This window comes from Opisthorchis viverrini (assembly GCF_000715545.1).
Source record: "Opisthorchis viverrini unplaced genomic scaffold opera_v5_180, whole genome shotgun sequence".
In the NCBI taxonomy this organism is placed as follows: Eukaryota; Metazoa; Platyhelminthes; class Trematoda; order Opisthorchiida; family Opisthorchiidae; genus Opisthorchis; species Opisthorchis viverrini.
Window position 1 is genome coordinate 552,483 of NW_008751837.1, and position 22,213 is coordinate 574,695.

At 45.5% G+C, this 22,213-nt stretch overlaps 2 protein-coding genes across 2 annotated transcripts in view; one reads left to right on the top strand and one right to left on the bottom strand.

Moving 5' to 3' along the window:
• Positions 1 to 1,072: 1,072 nt before the first annotated feature.
• Positions 1,073 to 22,213, bottom strand: part of T265_14353 (hypothetical protein) — a gene marked incomplete at both ends in the record, with an annotated part of 29,522 nt that continues 8,381 nt past the window's right edge. Inside the window, 11 exons of the mRNA XM_009173275.1 lie at positions 1,073 to 1,768; positions 9,139 to 9,376; positions 10,116 to 10,563; positions 10,741 to 10,981; positions 12,275 to 12,593; positions 15,113 to 15,631; positions 17,288 to 17,366; positions 19,013 to 19,391; positions 19,540 to 19,857; positions 20,008 to 20,368; positions 20,922 to 21,098. Coding sequence (XP_009171539.1) covers positions 1,734 to 1,768; positions 9,139 to 9,376; positions 10,116 to 10,563; positions 10,741 to 10,981; positions 12,275 to 12,593; positions 15,113 to 15,631; positions 17,288 to 17,366; positions 19,013 to 19,391; positions 19,540 to 19,857; positions 20,008 to 20,368; positions 20,922 to 21,098 — 3,114 coding nt within the window. The remainder of the gene's footprint in view (positions 1,769 to 9,138; positions 9,377 to 10,115; positions 10,564 to 10,740; positions 10,982 to 12,274; positions 12,594 to 15,112; positions 15,632 to 17,287; positions 17,367 to 19,012; positions 19,392 to 19,539; positions 19,858 to 20,007; positions 20,369 to 20,921; positions 21,099 to 22,213) is intronic.
• T265_07681 (hypothetical protein) overlaps positions 20,189 to 22,213 on the top strand; it is a gene marked incomplete at both ends in the record, with an annotated part of 21,216 nt that continues 19,191 nt past the window's right edge. The window contains one exon of the mRNA XM_009173260.1: positions 20,189 to 20,321. Coding sequence (XP_009171524.1) covers positions 20,189 to 20,321 — 133 coding nt within the window. The remainder of the gene's footprint in view (positions 20,322 to 22,213) is intronic.

Below are 22,213 nucleotides of genomic sequence, written 5' to 3' on the forward strand. Positions count from 1 at the left end.
TGAAACATATGCACTTTACTTCCGATGCATTTGAAGAGCGTCCGCTGTTTCGCCTGAACTCAACAGTCGGCTAGGATCAGACAAACAGAAATGTTTTCTGAGATTTCGTCCAGTAAGTCACTCTGAGCTAAAAACTGAGGCAGTGCACAACTGAATTTCTTTCTGGGACGATTCAAAGCAGTGACCTTCCGGCTAGCATTTGAGGATTAAACTATTCTGCAACGAAAGAGTGATAAACCTTCAGACGGGTTCGTCCAGTAAGTCACTCTGAGCTAAAAACTGAGGCAGTGCACAACTGCACGAATTTCTGGGACGATTCAAAGCAGTGACCTTCCGGCTAGCATTTGAGGATTAAACTATTCTGCAACGAAAGAGTGATAAACCCATATTCAGACGGGACCTACCATCATTTGACCTTGAATGACGGAATTCCCATGACGTGTTGACTGAATGCGACTTAATCATACCACTGATCAGCCCCTCAAGGCAGAACGAACGCTTAGCCCCAAGGACAAGCCCGTGAGTTCAAATCCCTCCGGAGATTCATGAGACGCATATTGCTGACTACCAACAAGGACGTGCTCCTCGGCACGGGGTGATTTCATTTACAGGATGAGATCTCCAGTGAGATTTCTAAACTTCCTCGTACTGTCGGAAAACTCAGCAAGCGTAATTTCGTTTCATGCTCCAGTTTCAACAAGCACTTTAACTGTGGCATTTTTCAGCCTACGGAACTATGCGTATTTACCAAGCTAAATCGCGGACCAAACCGAGTCCAGTCCCATGATATGGAGGGATAGTGTATTATCGGTGCTTAGGTAGACAATCAGGTTATGAATCCACGTCGGTGAAATAAGGCAGTTCATTGTGATGAAAGAATCAGCTGTCTAGAGAACTGTCTCCTCTTCGATTCTCGAGAGGTTGATGATGTAGCGTAAAAAGTTTCGGTGGAAAGACGAGCGTGCCAACGTTGTACCTTATACTAAGATTATCCCCTCTTGGGGATTCACGGTGCGAGTGCACCATTTACATCCCCAGGTTAATCATCCCATAGTGAGACAAGAAAAGGTCACGTTAGATCTCACAATCGCGTGTTGAGTTATTCGAATTCAGAGCAAACAGATGGGAGATGCTTGCTATCTGACGAGAAGTGTTTTGTTTGGGAAAACATAGTGAACAGGCGTAACAGGAACAGATAGACAGAAAATTACAGCAATGGACACAGCTGTGGAAATAGTACTAAGAGGAAGATGTGGTTTTACCAAACGACTCATGTTTTAAATGAAAATTACGAGTTGTTGACGTGTGAGAACGGTATATAAAAAGTGAATGGATGTGAAGGGATGGACAATGCAAGTAGGTGGTCACTATCGGAGGACTGATGGTTGAGTACAGCATGTACGGTGACAAGACAGGAGGGTAATCCAAAGTGCAGTCTGAAAGCTGCGCTTGCTAAGAATGCGGGAATGACAAGGATAAGGAGAGGACATCGCGGAAGAGTGGTGGAGCAGCAAGGGGCCACAAAAAGACCCACACGGCCGGTCAACAGTAAATGCAATCTGCCCGAGGGAGATCGGAAAAGGGTCGTGAAAACGATGGTACTGGTACTCGGAATAGATACACAGAGATGGAGAAACACGCAGGTGTACCGGACAAGAGAGTTATCGTTTTAGTCTTGCACCGGCCGAAGGGATTTGCACTGCATTCGTGTCTATGTAGTATTCCTGAGAAGGTTAGGAACCGAGAGCTTCGCGATGGTAGGAAATGCCTGAAACGCAAATGGAAGGAAAGTTGGTGTAGATGTAGATGTGGGTGCGGTGTGGACCAGACAGTTCCTATTTGGCTGAAACAAGCATGCATAAGTACGGACACACTGCGAGTAAAAGGGACTGTCCTGGGATGCAGTTTGTCGCTATGGTTTCACGGTAATTTCTAAACAAAACTGTTAACCTTTAAGGACCAGAAGCGCTTATTTTCAGAGTGCATCGCCAAGATGGGAAAAGAGAAGTGAATAAAAATATTCGTAAACAAAGCGCTCGAACGAACCTACAACGCGACAGAAAATCCGAAAAACGTCTTTGCCCTGGTCAAAACACCCATAAAAGTGCCGTCAATAATAACTTATATTTACCAAATCACCTAATGCTGTAGTGAATTCAACTAAAATTCGAAAAGCACGTCAATAAACATGTCCTTAACTACATTACAAATAAACTGAACCAGGGCATTCAGAGTAATCTTACGTTTGGCCGGAATCCAGCTTTTTCCCCTACCAGATACAATCCTGGTCAGCAGATACGAAACATGTGAAAGGCTTCGTTTGATGACATTTCTAGAGGCTTTGATTAGCAAACGTGCTAGGCCAGGATTATGTACCCGAAAAGACTTGAACGTAGTGTCGCATGAACGAGATCGCCACGGTATGCAGTCCTCGTAGTGAAATTGTTTTTTCTACAACTTTTCATATGGATTTGTAAGCTTAATCATAACTAGGTGACAAGTATTGTGGTTGGGAAGAGTGCTTGAGATAGCATCGGCTCTCAAAAGCTGTTTATTCAAAAAGCACCTAGAATCTACTTGCGCGAACTCCCCTCATTTTTGTGGATGTAGCGCACCTGTCACAAAAACACCAGGGGGACAAGCTGTGTTATATTTGCTCGACACAAAATATACTTCGATGCCTCAGAAGTCATGTTAACTGAGACATGAGGCGGCCCTTGTGCAGCTCACCCGATTCAAAAATGCCACAGACAACAGTTCCAGAAGAGCCCCTCGTTAACACCAAAGTAACAGCAAATGAGCGCATTTCGCCGCCTACCTATAAAATGGTGTTCAAGCAAACACAAAGGTTGAGGGAAACTCGGAGACTACGCCAAGCCTGATGAGCACCAAAACGGAACAAACCTATAATGAGTTGTCGAAAGCTTTCTAGCATTCTTAAAAATAGTGTTTTGGCAAGGAAACGTGGTAGATGGTTCACGCTATCATCCGTGAGGTACCACCGTCCGGCTTGCAGAAACCTTATCTGGTTTGACACTACAGTGTGATGCCGGTACGAAACTCATTAAATTGAAACTAAGTGAATATCTCGTTCCACTTTCTCATACGGGTTCAGTCTGCAACGTATAAGCACACAGTTGATCCAATAGTACTTAAAGCCTTGGAAGAGAAGAGTGGGCGAGGGAGGGGACTTGGTGCTGGCCCATCGCAAGCAGTCTGCACATGCAAGCGATCAGTCAGACAATCTGGAAAGAAACTGATTACACGAACGCCAATGACATCGATCAGCCACCATTTCTTGCGCGGTAGAGGTTAAGGGGACATAATCCTGGAAGGCGCATCGCACCAACAACAGCCAAACTCTGTGTAATCTTTTACCCCCTTCTGCCAAGTCATGCGTTATCCAACTCGCGGTTTCCGCCATTCTGAAGGAGGCACAGGGGATAACACTCGTCTCGATAGACGGTGTTTCGGCAAGCGTATCACATGGCGGAGACACAGCGGTTGATGGTGGTGTTTTCCGCGGTTGGAGTACCTGCTGCACCTGACAGATGGTAAGCATCAATGCAGAGAAAATCCAACGTATGAGCCGCTTGTTGTCCTGCTTGTTTCATTATAGGCAGCTAAGTAGACCGGCTTTCGGGGCTTGAAAGCAAACTTCGAAGAGTCTAAGTTTTTTTATACTGAAGTCAGGCACGCTGAAGTTACAGCCAAACGTGATACACGGCGAACAAAGCGGCCAGTCCTAGTGCACCAAGAAATCCATGCTTTTAGAGTTTAACTAACACAATCAGCCACGGCCTGTTTCTCCTCGCTTTATCCAATACGTCACACAATTGGAGATCTCCCCTGTTGGAAAACGTACATATTTCTGTCCAGTATTTTCCTCTGCATATCGCTCATCCTTCCTCGAAATTTTGGGTTTGTCTAGCCTTGCTGATTCTTAACACGAGAGCCCGATATGTTCGGAGCACGTTGTACAGATGGCAAACATCCCATTTTGTTCCATCTTTTTTCTCCTAGGTTCATAAACTGGTGTTGTCTATTCAAACCGGGAGAATCCCATGATCCATCGCACATCCAAAAGTGCCTTCTGCTCGGATCCAAAAGCTCTTGAATCGACTTTAACCACTGCGATCATGAGAACAATAAACTTTTGAGTAACAAACGAAATGGGTTCATATGTCACCGTTCCATGAATGATAAATAGTACGCGTTTGATTTTCCTATCTTGACTTAGTTGACGAAACGAATGTGTTCGTCTCAATGTATCGAAAGTGTGACCAGATGTGGGATTCGGACATCCATGCAAATCTCTTATCTACGGACCGCACCCGGACGAATGGACGGCGTTGACTCCGAGACCCGAAACATCAGTATTGGAGTTGTCCAAGGATTTGTACTCCAAACCCATTCCTCCCTTGTGGGAACGCTCTACCACTGTCCGTCACCTCACCTACTCAGATATTTGCACATTAGGCTGTCCCGTATCATACTTAATCGTTGCACCCCAAGTGCTTCATTCGGATTCAAAGTGGACAAGCCATTACTGCTTTGAATACCAGCAGTCCCATGCACCAACGTTCCACCATTCCAAGTCCCCCTCCATGGGTCCCTCCCCCTTCATCATTACACTTCCACTAGAAACGTGTTCACCGAAGTCACCACCACTCCTTTTTGTTCTCTCCTATTGATTTTTGATTTTCTGTTGACTTATCCTTATTGATGCATGTCAAAGGGATCATGACCGAGCATTTAGAATGTTGATTTTCTATTTCTGGCGTGCGAATATTTCATCTTAGCTCAAGTTCTTTTTTAGTCCTAAGTTCTACCTACCCTGGAGTACGGCCCCATGTTTGAGGGCTTCTTACCTGACCCTTTCCTGTTTCCATTCAGCAATAACTTTCCACCATCAGAACGTAGGAGCTTCATTTATATTTCGTCGCTACTATAACGATGGATGTTCACCAGAGCTTGTTACTTCTCTCTCCAACTGTCTTTCAACCAACCGACTGGTCTTTACTTATCCGACTAGCTCCATCAGGGTAATTTTTACAGGTTGCAGAATTAAACTTTTTTAAGGGCCACTCCACTCCTGATGATCTTCGCGATTTAGTTCAGTTGGACAATCTAGATAGGAACTGACAGCATGAACGGCAGCGATATCGAGTAGCCGTGTCACTGTGTCCAGCCAGGTACAGAGAGGGTCACGTGGGTTGTACTCTGGAAGGCAGGTAGCGCCGACATCAGAACTTTTTGTAAGACTTGATTCTCTCTTACCCTAACAAATTCTGTCCATCTCTAGGTTTCCCTCTCTCCCGACTAGGTACGCTTTTCTCGATAGACGATAATTTGGCATCCGTAATAGGTTACCAAGCCATTGCAGTCTTTGGTACAATACAATATAATAACCAAAAAACTGCCTCCTGACCATTTCGCTGTGGAGTAATTGCTTCCATCTGATTCCAACTATGGTTCCCAGACATCGATACTCAAAGACCTGAGAAAGTTAGTAGTTGATGAAGTGGCTGTTGGTCTGTCCGCCGAATTTAAAAATCGACTGGAGGGCGCGTCTGGTCACCAACTGAGAGAACATCATCTGTGCACACACTGATGTGGTTTATTTGCGTTTGGGGTCGACTAACGTGTGCAGGGTTTCATATGGCCTGCGGTTCTGTTTGCTTAATCAGTTAGTGATACGCAGAAATAGGCTGTGATTGGCCCATAACCATGACAGGCGTTCGTGCGTCCCGATTCCAGTCCAATACCACCATGCAAGCAAGATTAGGTAAAGTCAAGCCTCCATACACACTCATGTCTCTCGCAATCGAAACATCCCAAATTTCAGCTCGCTGTAACAAAGTACTCAACGCTGTCTCTGATAATGTCACAGCTAGTCTGTTAGGGCTTAAGCAGTTACAGGGAAAAAAGAGTGATCGTGAACGAATTCATGGGATATTTCCACGGAGGTTGCCAAATGAACCGCATACAGGAGAACATGAAAGAATGTTCAATAAAGTAAGGAACCATCAGCTCGGTGGCTTAGAGGAATGCCAACCCGGACGTGATGAACCGCAGCGGCCTTTGGATCACCATTAGTGCGCGACCAGAGGTAAGAAGAAACCGACAGGGAAGTCAGTCTAAAAACCCATCTTGGAACTTGGGTCTTCGTTTCAGACAGATAGAGTCCAGCGCACGAATGGGAATCGTCTATTACCCGACTTATCCCACCGAGAATGCCAGGAAGTGCGAATGACAAACAATGTTGAAGTGTCTATGGCTGTTGCGACTAGACGCAATGAGAAACGAGCGGCATCATAAGTCGTTGAGGAACGACCTATGGAAAGATCATTGGCAACGGGGCAAAGAACGAGTAGGTTCTTAGCAGCCCTACTGTGAAGCTACCGTCCACATTCAAACCCCAAAATTAGAAGAACAGGAGACCTGGTTAGTTAGGTTTCTACTCACTGACAAATTGCAATGAAAGGTTCTCCGAGTATCATATACAAACTTCCGGGCATAACCCACTGGATTACTGAGGTGCACAAACCGTCACCGCGCGATAAGGTTCCAACTATGCGACGGTTTTATCTACTGTGGAAAAGTTGAACCTGTACACTTGTGCCCATGGAGGATTTTAACTTAATGCTTTTTCGAAGCAATGCTGTATAGTTAGTACGGTGGTTAAAAAGTTCTGGTGTTCTTTCCTCACCCGACAAGATCACCATCGAACCCTAAATTCATTGCCGATACAGCGACTGAGATGAATACCGGAACGGCTTTCCATTCTCAGTTACATCGATTGGTCTATTGCGAATTTGAACAGTAACAGCAAAAACTAGCAAACTTATCCTACATCAGAGTTGAATTCAAATGCGAAAATTCGTTGCCCATTCACACAGAAACGAGACCATCTCAACGTCGGTGAACGCCATATAAGGTGCGAAGAATTCGCCGCATTGAACATCAACCAAAAACGTATCACCGTTTTGTGCATCAAATTCTTGAGGCGATGAAACGTACTTTAGTTAAGTAGCTTCTTATCAGGAAGGTCAGCTTCCTGAAAGCAACCACTGAGCCCGGAACCTACGGAGACTCTCAGCTCCGCTGGGTGTTGACCAGACAGACAACGCCCCCTCAATATGCAGCGCGTCACAGCCTTGCATCAAACCCAGACAGCGCGAGTCAGCGTTGATCAAGGACAGACAACGCCTCCGCAGTATGCAGCACGTCGCTGCCTCGTACTAAAGCCAGACCGCGTGCGTCAGCATTGGACCAAGTTCAGACAGTGTCCTTCCAATAAAAAGCTTGAGGCCGTTGTACTTTTCGCACTCGCGCTCTCGCAACCACTTTGTTGGAATATAGCTATTGTGTTCCCTTCCGTCAGTCTTTTTCTCTCCGACACTAGGCTGGAGCGGGTCAGCAGCAGATACCACAGGCCGGCGAATCAGCAGATATAACACTTCTCGCATTTGGAGGAGCGAGAGCACCGCATCCAAATAAACGCAAGACAGAAAATCCCATTCCACGTGGATATGAAATGTGTCGCCCTTCAATGCTGCTTTCGACCTGTCGTTGGGACACTTCGTTACTGGTCAAGTGCGGTATTGAGGCTCCTAACACCTTGATAGTGAACTACCACTTCGGTGACATGGAAGCGGGTCATGTTGTGGCCAGGTGAAGCTTACCATTGCATGCGTTATCCTTCTAAGTCCATGACTACGCTGCGTTGTTCACGTCACATTCGACTTCTGGTAGGGTTACCGTTGGAAGTTTTACATGCCCTTCACAGCACTCCATTGACTGACATGATCTAACAGTGATGCAGTAAAGCGAAATCGCTTTAGGTGACATCCATCATATGTTAACCGGGTGACCAGCGTCAACATACTAGGAGGCAGAAACAGAAGATAGGGAACGTCCACGAAAGCCTTGGGACAGTGTTGAGATATTTCTACTAATCGGTTGAATTCCACTCGAGTTGCCAGTAGTACTGTCCCAGTATTCTTCTGGTACATCTATGCCCTCCAACTTGGTTTCATAATGTCGTTGCATCCGATTTGACTCTCATTTCATTCCAATTCATTTGAAACGTCACACTTCAGATTTAAAGAACTCATTATAACGGCACCATCCATACTGATGAGAAAAGTGCTGTTATAACGAAGTCGACTGAGCAGTTAAAGCTTTGCTCTGGGAATGGGACTCCAGTGTGCCAATGAGATAGGCTCTTTCTTTTTAACTCTGCCTGTGTCGACCCTATTCACTAACCAACCACAAGTCTCTTTTCGATTGGGACCGTCAGCCGTTTCCACCTCAATGGGACGTGTATCATCTGCCCTTTGTTCCGGCAGATTCCCCCTCGTTATTTAGTGTGCAGTTGACCGCAAAAGTCTGAAGAGTCGAGGCTAGTTTGTTTCACAATGTCCTATTTAACAGTGTCGCGTTGACCGGGTTATCCTAAGTGTTCTGTTGTGTCAGGATCATGTTTCACTCAACACCGAAGTCAGAGATATTACACTGGTATTAAGGTTGATCACACATGGTTCTATTCGCTCTGCTGTGCGGACCAATTAGGTGTTGCTGCCCAGGAGACACCGCTGCCAAATCACGTCAGTAATAACTATACCGTGTAAGGTGGATGTCACAGTCATCAAAATTCAAACCAAGTAAAGTAAAGCAAAGTACAGTTCGGAGATGAGATAGCCAACATTTTTCTCGCTATACAGTGGAGGAATTATCTAGGCTTACAACATGCGCACCAAAGATTGTTCAGTGACTGAAAGTTTGTGGAGTTCACTGTTCGTGCCATACAGCTCGTCACGATGGGTGATTGTGGATGAGGTGATCAGGATAAGTGAACGGAGTACGGGAGGACACAGCACCGTAAGCATGTATTCGGAAAGTTGAGACGAACGGGTCAGTGATATATACCTGTACCTAAGGTGAGCTCTCTTCCGAAGTAACATGGACAAAACAAGGCATCTGTACATAAAACCAATGTTGGAATGAAGAAACGGAACATCGTCGTGATAATCTACTGTGCTCACATGAAGCAGGTAAGTTCAATCCAGATGGCGAGATACGAAGGTGTTAAGTGCAGTCTTGTCACTTAGATAACCAGTCTTGAACACTTACCCATATTGAGCTGTGAGAATTGGTTCTTTACAAACTGTTCCAGCTGACTGCCAGCTATCCAGACATCAGAGTCCGCAGCATTGTACAGTTCGGCATTATAAAACATCGTCCCCAAATCACAGGCAAAGTTGCGTAGACCTTCTTTCGGGTCAGCAGCGTCATATCGGCCATCGGAAATCCAAGCCCTGACCATACCCAAGTCAATTGGGTCGGTGATGATCTCATAATAGTCAGGAACCTGGCGATAGAAGAGAGAGAGGGGGGGGGAGAAAGATGAACAACGATTTATCGATACTCTGCACCGCTATTGTGAGCAAAAGGAACGTCAAAAATGGCCATTTTAAAGTCAAAACATCGAACACAGGGTCATACAACAGTAGGAAAACAACCGAGTATACGTGTGTCATCGGTCATACAGTTGTACTGTGTACACACACATCCGTGTGCTCACAGCAGCTTGCATTGCATTGTGTCCAAACGGATTTTTTCGCAAGTTCGGACAGGCATAGGTTCATCAACATGGCAAGTCCTAAACATGACCGGATTGATCGTTGCACAAAGAAACCGAACGTAACAGAGAGCACGTGGTACAAATGTGACTTGTTTATTCGTCGGTCATGCACATTGCAAGACGCTGTTTTTGGACAGACTGAAAAGATTGGTGACATTAACAGGTTTGGGATGGTGAAGTACGAGTGATGAGTTTTACTGCACCGGTGAGAGCGGCTGATACGAGATAACCATATAATCTAACTACATGGGCTTACCCATGCTGGGCAAAAACTCAAGACGCTGAAGAATACTAGCCGACGCAGCGACCTAGAAAACCCTCACCGCGCCAATGAGACTGCATGCATTCACGCCTGTTGAGCTCCGTATGTCGATTTCATGGAGATCAGTATAAAGGCAAGAAAAAAAGATGTTTACTTCTTTCAGACTGAACTCGAGCTGCCGGAACGAACTGATAGCCAACTTACCTCTTCTCTGTCTACCGGCTCCCGGAAAGGCCAAGCACATTTATGTCGGTAGATTGCATTTAGAATGCGTGTAACACATGTACGCACATCCACTTTGCTTTTTCTAGTGGACTCAACGCGCGGCTCTGACTCTGAAGACGATGCTGATGAGGCCTCGGAGCTAGCTGAAGAGTCTAACCGTCGACGTTTAGTTTGGCGTATGGAACGCGCACCGGAGGACCTCTTTGGTACAGATGTAGATCGCTTGGAACGCCTTAGTCTTCCAGGCGTTTCCGTATCTTGCTCCGTATCAGACTCGTCCGCCTCAGTTGTTTCTTGATCACGCCAGGTTGAGGTTAGTTTTCGAGATGAGGAAGAACGACTTATCCGAGTACTTGGATGAACTGCAATATCATCATCACCGGAAGCCTCGATAGTTGATCTCGGAAGTCCACAGGAGGCTAGGTATCTGAGTTGGAGAGAGAGGAAAAAGCTACAAATGCATTTATTTTGGGTGAAATTGTGCAAGCGAGTGCTATTTTTCAATTGAGACAGTCCTGATACGAGCACTGCAAAGGACAGGAAAAAGATCAAAAGAATACACCAATAGAATGAAACATGTGCATGAAAGTGCAACCAAACGTACTGAGTACGACGTTTGTTCCTCGGCAAGTACTTCGGACCGAAAAAGTTGTTTTTGCGCCCGGACGTTCGACAACTGGTACACAACCACACATCACCCCGAGGTGGATGACGCAGTGGTGGGTTGTGGCAGGACAAGTGGAAGGCATTGGGGCAATTGGTACAGTGGACCAACTCGGATGAGGACGTCGCCTCCGCACAGACGAGACAGGTTGTGTCATGCTTGGGCCCGACCTTGTCACGAGCTGAAACATACAAGGATGAGAGAGACCAGTCAGCGAACCGGACGCTCCTTTTATGGGACGGTTATGAGGGACGTTGGGGTAGGTGTGCAGTCATACAATCGTAACTAACTGACGGGTTCGCTAGAATCAGTATGACCACAATTTTTGGATGACGTTCTCACTTGACGGCAACACTGAGTAGTCATACCCAACGAATGAGTCAAATAAAATCACACGAAACTTTTCCATACTCCAGGCGTGTTCGCTGGACCTATACGGAATGTGGCGCTTCCACTTGAGCATGCTGTGTGCGATCCCACTTTACTGCAACCTGCTTCATATAACCTTGGGCAGTATCAGGAACAGACTGAGTGGCAGCAGCTGGCCACAGGAATCGCTGTCCGACCCAGCGGTCGAACGCCTCAGTGAGCACCTTGAGCATATCCCTCTCCATGTGCGGCATCTCACATGGCGATACAGTTGACAAGTAAGAGAAGGGAATGCTCCTGGGAAATCTCCAAAAGAAAGTGGAAGTGAACAAGTATACCGGTTATATGAAGTATCTCAAGAGTACATCCTAACAAATTCCTATACGGCAGACATAGCGCTGGTTACACTGTAAGAATGGAGAAAGAAAATCACCAACAGAACCAGAGAGTGGAAAAATATGCATCAGAAGTGATATCGGACCAAGCGATCTTGCGCCGAAGATGTTCGACAGCCTTCACCTATTCATTCGCCGGATGCCATTCCTGAGATGCATATCCTCCGAGAAAAGTATCGAATACGGGTAGCTAAACCATTACAACAAAAATCGCTAGATTTTTTGTCTCCCGTAGATCAACGGAATCACCCTATCTTGGTTCTTCTTCCTCCATCAAGTAAAGCAGTATCGAGAAACATGTAATTGCGGAGTTAGAAGCCTCACCCTTCCAAGACAGTGCGTAACCTCAACTGGTCTAATGGTAAACGCATTTTGGGGAATTATCGTACAAAAATCGTTACGGACCGTCCGGTTGGTAATTTCGCGCCTTAACTAATGGGAGATCCCGAGCTCGGATGATGCGCAGCCTTCTAACTTATGTCCAGACCCAGTGGTTCGGCGATGCTCCTGCGACGGGAGATGCCATAGGAGTTTTTCGTGTGCGAGGAAACAGCTTTGGAGGCTTTTCTCTCGTTAATGAGTCCTAACCATTCAGGATGTAATAGCCAAAGATCAAGGGATAACAGTGAGGAGCGAGGGAGATACTGTAGTTTGCATTACGGGGTTGTCGTTAGAGATCAAATACAAAAGCATTAAACCAACATACTTACCAGCAGATTCGCGTTCAGGGACGACAGAGTCTTCATCCTCTGAGGAGGCAACGTCTTGCCGTCGGCGCCGACGTTCAGACCGAGCAAGTCTGGCCTCACGACGGCGGCGTTCCAAGTCTCGCGACGCTGGTCGACAAGATGGACAGTACCAATCACCAGCGGGGACACGGCGTAATGGGGGACGCAAGCAGTAGAGGTGGAACGCGCGGTTACAACCGTCACACAGTAATAAGTTATCATCATCGCTTTTGTGGCGACAGATGCGGCACCGGGCATCCTCCACGGACTTTTCCCACCGTATACACGCGTCCAAACAGGCCTACCGGACAAAGTCAAAGAAGACAACCGATTCAAGGATTATGCGAAAGCAATCAGGCAACCAAGCAAGACAATTTTCACGTGACAGAAAATATACAAACTTAGGAGGAGCCCTATTTCACAAACGGCAGAACTAAAAATAAAGACGAGTGTAGGATACCAAAACAATAAGATTCCTCTACGGCGACTGCTGATGGACTATGTAAAAACAGACGATAAGAAGGAATGGATGCCGCATAGGATGTTGTGACTTTGCGCCAACTCGTAAGGTTAACTGTAAACGTATTTCACCCGTATCCCTTTGTTTTTTAACAGCACGATTGGCTGAGCAAGCCTGGGTAAATTTGATCCATCTGCAAGAAAGAAAATGGCGACACGAGATCGGTTGAAAGTGACCACGGTAGAGGCTTCGTTGTAACTCCAGGCCGGTGGAACATCTCCAATCGCAATCAAGCCTCCTTAACTACACCTTTGATTAACTCACTCTGTTCATTCACCGTAACAGAAAACCGCACTTCAACACAGGAGTTGATATTGCTGAATGAACATCAATCAGATGGTAGACAAGAGCAAACAAGAAGTGGGTTGCTATGAGTTTTTCAGTTTTGGTGACCAACAAGTGCAGCACCAGAGTGGCGCAGATAGATCGATATATCGGTGCCTGAGTTTGACTCAGTGTTGAGTCAGGTATGGATCAGTATGGTAAATCTATAGTCCAGTGATGAAAATGGTACCAAGTTAATGAAATCCGCAGTTGGTTCCACTGATAGGACAAACGGTTCGTCAGTGAGGCGGAAAGTATTGCATTCACAACACTCTCGTTTGAACGGTCCACCTTTAATCCTGGCACAATTATTCCGTTGAGTCTACACCAAGGACAGGAGCACTGGATCGAGTTTCGCGCTTATTAAAGCTCGAATGCAGTGCATATCCTTGGCCTTTTCGACATTTGAATTCCGGACATTTGACAGGTGAGGTGAGCGTGTTTCTACTGTTAAGCGAGTACACTGGACGTTGGACACAACCGAATTATCACGCCTGAACAGCCAGACATATTCAAGCTTGAGCGATGTGATTGGTTCGTCCAACGGCTCGAACGATGACCTTTAATTGTCCTGATTGTGTCCATCGATTACCCTGCCGTCAGGGTTTTCCAGTGAAGTGGCGTCACATACCCTTGAAATCTGTTGGACAATTTTCGATTAGGTGCAGGTGGTCCCGGTGTTTGCAAGATTTGTATTCTCTTTCACTCGTAAAGCAACCATTAATTGTGTGTAAGGAGGACTTAAAGTAAACCAGGTAAACCTCACGCCAGCGAAGAAACAAGCAAAACGGTAATACTACATTCACATGTTTTCTGTGCATCTACGGTGCAACAAGTGGTTATCCAACTTGGAGGCAACCAGTGCGGAACTAATTTTTAAATCCAATGTTACAGTCTGGGACGAAACCAACAAACAGTGACGGTGTCATGAATGAACATTTGAATACAGACGGTAAGATGGTACAACCTACGCCGTGTGTGCGGGCAATGCAGCTGTAACAACTACAAACACTAAGAGCAGAGTGTACAGGTCTCATGTCAACAGAAAACTGATGGATCCTGGTTAAGCTTTAGAAATTAGCACTAACGACGTTTTCGATGTCTGCCTAACACTAATCAACAAGCCACCAAAAATTGAGGGCACATAACAAGCATCGCAGGTATCACAAGTATCCAGACCTAGGTTTCTTTACTGGCTACGTCATGGGCACTCGAGCTTTCCCAATTTGACATACACATTCGCAGATACTGTCCTCTAACACACATGGTTCAGGACCAGTGGTAGGAGCGCGAATTTACTGACCGGAAGGTCAGTGGTTCAAACCCGGTCATGCATCTCAACTTCTCCTGTCTAAGCTTGGGCAACCTGGAAGTATCTGAGCCCCCGTGCTTACTTCGGGTGGTATGGCAGCTAGGCACCGGAAAGGTGCTACAACTGAGCGATTATTATTATTATTGGTATTATAATGATAACATTTAAGAATTTCATACCAAGACGTGTCACAAAACATCATTAAATGAGTATTAAAGTGAAGGTCGAAAAGCTCGGAACAACGGTTGAATAGGACTTTTGAGCACACGCTCCAGAAGAATGTCACCTAATGAATCAATTTGGCCTTTGTGAAAACCGCTAGACAAGGTCTCTTCGTCAGTCCGTCTGAATAATCCGATTCAATAGTAGAGTTGGAAGTGTGTTCGTAAATCAACCGGTCCAAAAAGAACAGGAAAAGCGCGGACCGTGACAAGCCGGGGTTGCTTAAGCAAACAAACGATCGGAGAGGCATTGGTGGATTCGAAGTTGTGGTCAGCACACCGCACCTCAATCTCCAAGCTGCATCAATCTCTAACGGACACTGGAATTCTTTGAAATAAGGCAACACTTTAATGAAGACTGACATGATAATCCTCCATCAGACAGGACCATACGACACATGAGTGAGGTCGTGTACTCGCGAAATGAAATGGGTACAACTCACATGTAATAAATTCAGACGGGCCAAGGTTCGTGCATTCACTACTTCGTTACGCCAGGCCGCTAACCACGTGCGTGTTCGGGTTGCGTGCAAGTCCGGGTCCCTCAACAGATGATCCGTAGCGGATGAGGATTGGGAGGAATCTGAGTCCGACTCACTCGTTTCTTCGGTGGACTGAGTGGCATCTGGTTCTTCAATAGCGTCTCTCCCACCATTTGCCTTATCCGTGTCTGATAATCCGTCCTTATTGCGCTTCCGTGTAGTCTTCTCAGTTAAATCGGGAACATTCAGGAATCGCGGCATCACATTGTCTGCCACGGCCAACAGGGCGTTGACAAGCCCAAGACGGTCCGGTTGCCGTGGCGACCCAATAGGTTTGGGTGGCAAGTTTTTCTTTGGTGAGGTTTCTGGAGGCAAGCCGAATGATGCGTGCACGTCAGCCAAGTTTTCCTGCCACCTAGTGAAGTCAGGCACGCCACCAAGTCCACCAGAGCGAAGGCGGACTTCGGTATCCAGTATATTCTAGAAAATGACAAAGGAATGGAAACATGAGTCAACTGTCCATGAACCACGAGTGGTGCACAAAATTAGAGTTTAGTGAAAGAAGAAACCTTCCTAACCGTCTATTGGCAATTGGGAAAATGTAACTGCCGAGTTTCGACAAGGTGGGATACCGGCACAAATATCGAGACACGAACTGTGATTTCTCATCAGAAGGGTGAACAGGGTGAACTGAGATTTAGACTGAGAAGCCTGAAACTAGTTTCGACATGTAAAACCAGGGAAGCGCAACAACTGAAAGTGAGCGAGAAGTAATCTGGGCTTGAGGGATACTCCCCGAATTATGCAGGCTTACCAGAAAAGCCGAGGTTAAGTCGTTTGATGCAGAATAAGCGAAAACTGACATCAATGAATGGTACTCAGTTAGCTGACAAGAGAAACCCAATAGTCGTCTTTTGGATATTGTTGATGTACATCTATGGCGGAAAACTCCCTGCTTATACCGGAGTGACTAAATAAGGTATCTGTCTAGTTCCCTAATTGCACCTGCCTTCTGTAATATACTAGCGTCCCATATGACCATGAGATGGGGACTCTGGGACAGCAAGGCTGAACTGTTTCAGATAATGATGCAGTCGAAATAATAGTGTGATTTCATTACAGCAGACGATCATTCCAAGCTCGTTCGGACTTTTGTTGGTACATTTTGAAAGTCTAGTGGATTGTGAAAAACAAAGTCAAATAGGGTTTCTCAAGCATTGACTGAAAGTGAGCGTGAGGACAACACGGACGTAAGTCAACTGATTTCAGAAAGTAGCGGTAGCAGAAAAATGAAAACAACACTGATCACTCGAGGAATACCAGAGGTAATGACGAAAAGAGCTAAATGAACTGCCAACTGAAGGTAAGAGAATGTCCAACGTGTTTGTAATCATTCTTGGTTATATCTATTCGGAGTGTCCTGTTACAGCCCCCCTTCTCGAATTTGGTCGTAACGACAGATACAGAGCACACAGGGTCCCAGAAATGCAGCTTTCGGACCTGTCAACGAGCCGAATCCGGATACACTGTCGAATCGATAAGTCCACGAGGGAGTAGGAAATGGCAGCGACAAAATGGATTACACGCCTAACACCGCATGCACACTCGAGCCCGCCATGGGAGATCTTCGGTCCCACTTGAATATGGAGCATATTAATGTAGTGAACGATAGAGTACTACTCTTCTGGTCCCCTCTTGTTCGCCTCTAACACGTCGACTTATAGTTCCAGGTGCTACTGGAATGTACTGTTTAAAGAGGTCTGGTAGCCGATAAAACTGATACTCGGCCGCATTCCGGGTTTGTGACAGCAGTCCTGAGCAGCATAACGCAATGAATATGGTCCTGTAGTTTCGGTGATAACGGTGTCTGCCGTTGTCCGACTAAGGTGAAATAAATATAAGGTTTAACACAAAATACACACCAGGACCTTAAGTTCCAAAATCAAGAAGGCGCAAGTCCACACTACAGGTTTGTACGGTCAAAAATGTGGCCAGGTGTCAACCGATTGCTCCAAAACTAACTTATTAGACTAAGGTAACATCACCTCAAGACGCGTGGCCGTAAAATGTAATCGGCTGGAGGCAAACAGAATGATGAATCCGATCCCAGTATACTGAGAAAGTGCATGAACTTACCTTCAGTAAGGCACCTGCAAGCGCCGCCCCAGCATCCAAAAAACGCTTTCCAGAAACTCGTTCAACAACTTTTTCCATACTGAAAATTAAAACCGAGAGGAACCATCTCAGGTAGGGAAACTTTTTTGGAGAAAAAAGTAACACGCGAATAGTGTCAAAGAAAGCTACTGTAACAGCTCCCATTAGGTGATAAAGCCTACAGTGTCGAGCAGCGATTCCCAGCGACCTGGCTGTCGCGGGGAAATAACAAACATACGATTATTGATCACGAGAGGAGTTGGAGAAATGCTTAAGATATTATGCACTTGAATAGATAAAACAAATTCAGCAACTACCGACGGGACCGGTCAAAAGCGGTCGCTCCAGAGAAGTCCGATTTCGTAATAGATCATCACTCAGCGTTTGCAAGCAAAGTCAAATGAATTGGATAAGACATTCCACTTTATACTTCTACTTCGCAGACAACGGAGCTCGGTAGATGGCGGGAACATACTCGCCCCAGTGGGTGTTACCAAAAATACATAATCTCGTCATTATATGGCTTTCAAAAACATGAATTAAACGGGATGGGGGGGGGGGGTACCGTACCAGTATGTCCCTCCCCAAGGATGATAATAAATCATTTCATCTAAACGTACTACTTCAGACTTGGCCTCATCTGGTATGAACGGTGTGCAGACCTAAATAATGTGCACGTTGATGGCAAAACTGAGTACTGCCGCTATGCAAGTTCAATTCGAATTCGACACAATATTAGTTTGACATCCATTACAACGCCTCCAACCACCGATGCCCACAGGCTCCCGCAAAACAATTTTTTGTTGCAGAACCCTTTCATTAACATCCGGTATGCGACACCCTAACCCTAGTCCCTAGGCTGCAGAGCGCATACGTCAGCTTTTTTCAGTCTGTAGAGCAAGGTTTCGGCATATCCACCTTGCCCGGTAGCAACGAAAATCGATCAGCGTAGACGTATGAGCATGCTTACAGCAATTACTGAGGAGTCAAACACAACCGAATCACGTGGTAAAATGGAGAGAAGCGGCTAAAATGGACGCACCTGAGCTACCAATATTCTGGTGCATTCCCAATATAAAAACGAGGCACGCAAAGTGGAGTAGCTCAGGGTGATCCGCCACAGCCAGCCACAGCTTGGGGCTGTGGCTGCACGGTTTGTATAATTAGCTTTTCGGAATGGTCCGTTGGATCACCAGGTCAACCTAATCAAAATGGGTAAAGCCTATGCGGTCGATAATCAGATAAGAGAAGCACATGCTCCAAAAAAACGGGCGTTTTGCACCATTTCACTGCGTTGAACACAGCCTGTTAGGCGAGTAGGATCAATAATAGGAAATAATAATAATAAAAATAATACATAGCAATGATAAACAGAATCATTCAGTAAATCGGTGGTAAGACCTTGCGGTACAAGAAAAGCGAGGCGAAAATGGCTCTTGCACGCGACACAGCCCGGAACTCCGTGAGCGCTGAAAACAGAATGCGATTGGACTGTACGGAGAACCAGTTGCAGTCTCAAAACCGTCGACCTTACACGCAGTTCCTGTGCGGTAAGAATTACTCTCCCATGGTTGAAATTAAGGGACTTCAGAAACTGGGAGATGAATACGGTAAAACTCAAAGAGACAAAGGCCCCAATGATAAAGTCTTCTTAGGTATGGAACGCGGAAAGTTGTGGAAACCCAGGATTTAAAACCCACAACATACTGTTCGCCTGAAGAACTTTTGGGAGTTTCAGTCACCGAATCGGTAGCTTCAACAGCTGAACATTCTGAATGAGTAGTGGCAGATGTTATCTTCTTTTTCCAATGTGATTTGATCGAATCTAACAAACTGTCGGTAAAAAGATGCCGCTTAAGACGACTTTCCCGAATTCCTCGTTCAAGAAGCGCCGAGGCTAGTTCGTCCAGCTGTTCCGGTTTGTCGTACATTGACCAAGAGCTCCAGCTGCTACCCACGGAAATGCTACCAGGTGAATAAGGAGTGACTAGATGCGCTGGTGCGGGTACAGTCGTCTCCCGTTCTTCAACATCACGAGAACCTGTGTGCTCGTCTTTCGTGAGGTCAATGTAATCATCGGTTGGACCTAAAAAGAAAAAAGTAACCTAGTTAAAAGTTTGTTCCGCGATAAAACACATTCCTCTAGGATGTAGGGAAGCTTAGAAAGTACCAAAAATGTTGCTAGACAATCCAGGACAACGGCACTCGGTCTCATAACAAATGCAATCACGAACCTTGTGGCTGAAGCACTGAATAGTTTACGTATGGGCTAGCCCAATCGGACTCAACGAACAGGCGATCCGGAGCACAGCGGAAAAACCAGATCCGGCGATGATACCGATCGAAACCGATAGGTTGACAACGAAGAGCCAGATGTGCCTCAGCTTTGCAGAGTTCATAGGCTTTCGATACTTGGGCAAGGAGTCGCTCTTCAGCAACAACCTTTGTCTGCGCAGCCCGACGTTCACGTTCTTGTGCTTCTTTCTCTTCCCGCTCTGCTGCAGCTCGCGCAGCAAGAATACGACGGCGTTTCACAATAGAAGCCAGATCATCTACAAGGAACGGAAATTTGAATTTGGACGATGGACATTCGAGACGAGACAGGCGTTTCACCAAGTACGTTCACTGATAGCCTACTGGTAAAGTGCGACAACAGAACACGCGTGCCCTAAAGGCTATTCACGAAACAACTGATAACGTACCATCAGCACCTTCCGCTCCATCGCCATCTGCAGGAGTTGTAGGAGTACCTGGCTCAACTTTAGTCTCAGCCGAAGGTGTCTTGGATTCCTCGTGTTTTTTCCGCCCACTACTACCGTCCCTTTGATGATCTTCCTCTTTCTTTCGCACATTTCGGTCACGCATAAATTTAATCTTTCTGTTATGCGCCTGAAGAGCACGGCGTTGGCAGGCAAGAATATGATCATCAATCAAGTCCAGATCAAAAAGTCTCTGAACTACAGTTTCCAGGACAACAAGACGACTTTCAGGACAGAGCTGGTAGACATCGAATGTGGTGAGTTTATGGAGGAGGGCGTGAAGGTTATCTTGATGAAAGTAGTCCTGTAAAGGAAGTTTTAAGCAGCTGATGAACACAGAGGCAGACGAAAAAATTAATGAAGTGTCTGCAATGACGGCTTTCTGAAGGGCCATTACTACTTTCGATAGAACCCGAACTGGATAAGCCATAAGAATCTTATCGATAAGAATGCGTTTCAAAATGATGGTCCAACTCTACATGAGATAGCAAGGATTCTGATGACAAAAAATGTAAGATAATATAGCAATCGCCCAATACAGGGACGGATCAAATTGGTCTAACTGAGGAAACTTAATCGATGAGACGATCTCCACTAGTTTAGACAAAAGTGGTCTCTTCGAAAGGATGGTTTCTCCAGAGCAAAACAAGTATGCAAGGTTGTTATGAACCCAACCTAAATCCGCCACCAATTTTCAGAATGCTCCAATTAGGGGGTTGAAAATGGAGGTTTAGTAACTCAGTTCAGAATCTGAGTTCTAATCAATAGAAGACTGTGACGAAGTTTAGTATCTTGCAGCCATAAATGATGGAAAGTTTTACATTTTGTGTATAACTATATGGCACACCAAAACTTACTGCCGTAGAAACATGGGAGTCCCCATTCTCGTTGTCAGCAGAACTTTCCAGACGAATTAGTTGGGACTTTTGCGTAGAGTCAGTGGTTTCGTGTAGCAAGGTCAAACGAAGCAATTCAGGAGCGGTGTACGGAGTGACGGGGAGCTTTGCTAAGCGAATGCCAAGTTCACGTCTTTTCTGTGGAAGGAAGTTGAGTAACGATTAACCAAAGGATTATAAAAAAGACTGCCCTCTGACAGTAAATAATCCTTAGCGTTCACAAAAGTAGTTACAAGTTTCATAAGCAGTCACCCATCTTGAGACAAGGATGAATACTGTACCGCATTGCGATAGACCGCCTTAGTGGTCAAACAGTCTTTGTGCTCATTCACTACAATTTATGCAGAACAAGTGACATCTACAAGGTAAAAGCAACTGTACGCGTGTTCACTTTAAACAGCCTACTACAGGCTAGCGTGGAACGTTTATATGAGCAGTTCCGATTCCGGATATGAATAGAGGACAACGCTACTGAGAGCTTATGGCAATCAAATGCCGATTCGGTTTGTGGAAAGGTGAATGTACTCGTGACGGTCAGAACCATTAAAGCGTTTATATGAAATGAGGTTGTTTGTTTAGTAAGACAAAAAACTGAAAGTCAGATTTTATTAGCAAGAAACAAAAGGAAACACTATGGTGAAGTACAAGTACCACTCAGTGCTTGCAATATCAGCTGTAGTCACTTAATCCCTTGTCATCAGATTACGTATCACCAAGTAAGTTAGAACAGTCTTATGTAGATTGTCAAATGGGGTCTCCAGGCAAACCGTTGGTCTTTTAGATCAAACAGTCGACCCGAAAGAGAGACCAGATCCAGAGACCATCCATCAGCGGCATTTTGACATCAACATTTTATTTTACTTAAGAGCGAAACCGAATATTTGTAAAAGTATATGGACATGAACAGCTACAAATTGTACATGGTCCGATACCATCCTACACACGACCATGCCAAAGAAGTAACATGGCGTAGATTAGTAGTAGTTGGTCAGTTTGATCGAAAGGAATAAATGGGTCGATCTCACACGATACAATGACGAGGTCATAGAACGCGTTCACTAAGATGCACGAAATTCCTTGTGGAATCAAAATGTGGCAATTGTGTGATCCTAGAAATGGAGGTTCATGATAGCCGTTTAAATGATTTAACAGCGTGTTATGCTTGGTGATACTTGTAAGGGAGGAAGCGTTTAGACAATTCACCAAAGGTTTTTTGGTATCAAGCAAGTAAGTACATATATATATATATATAT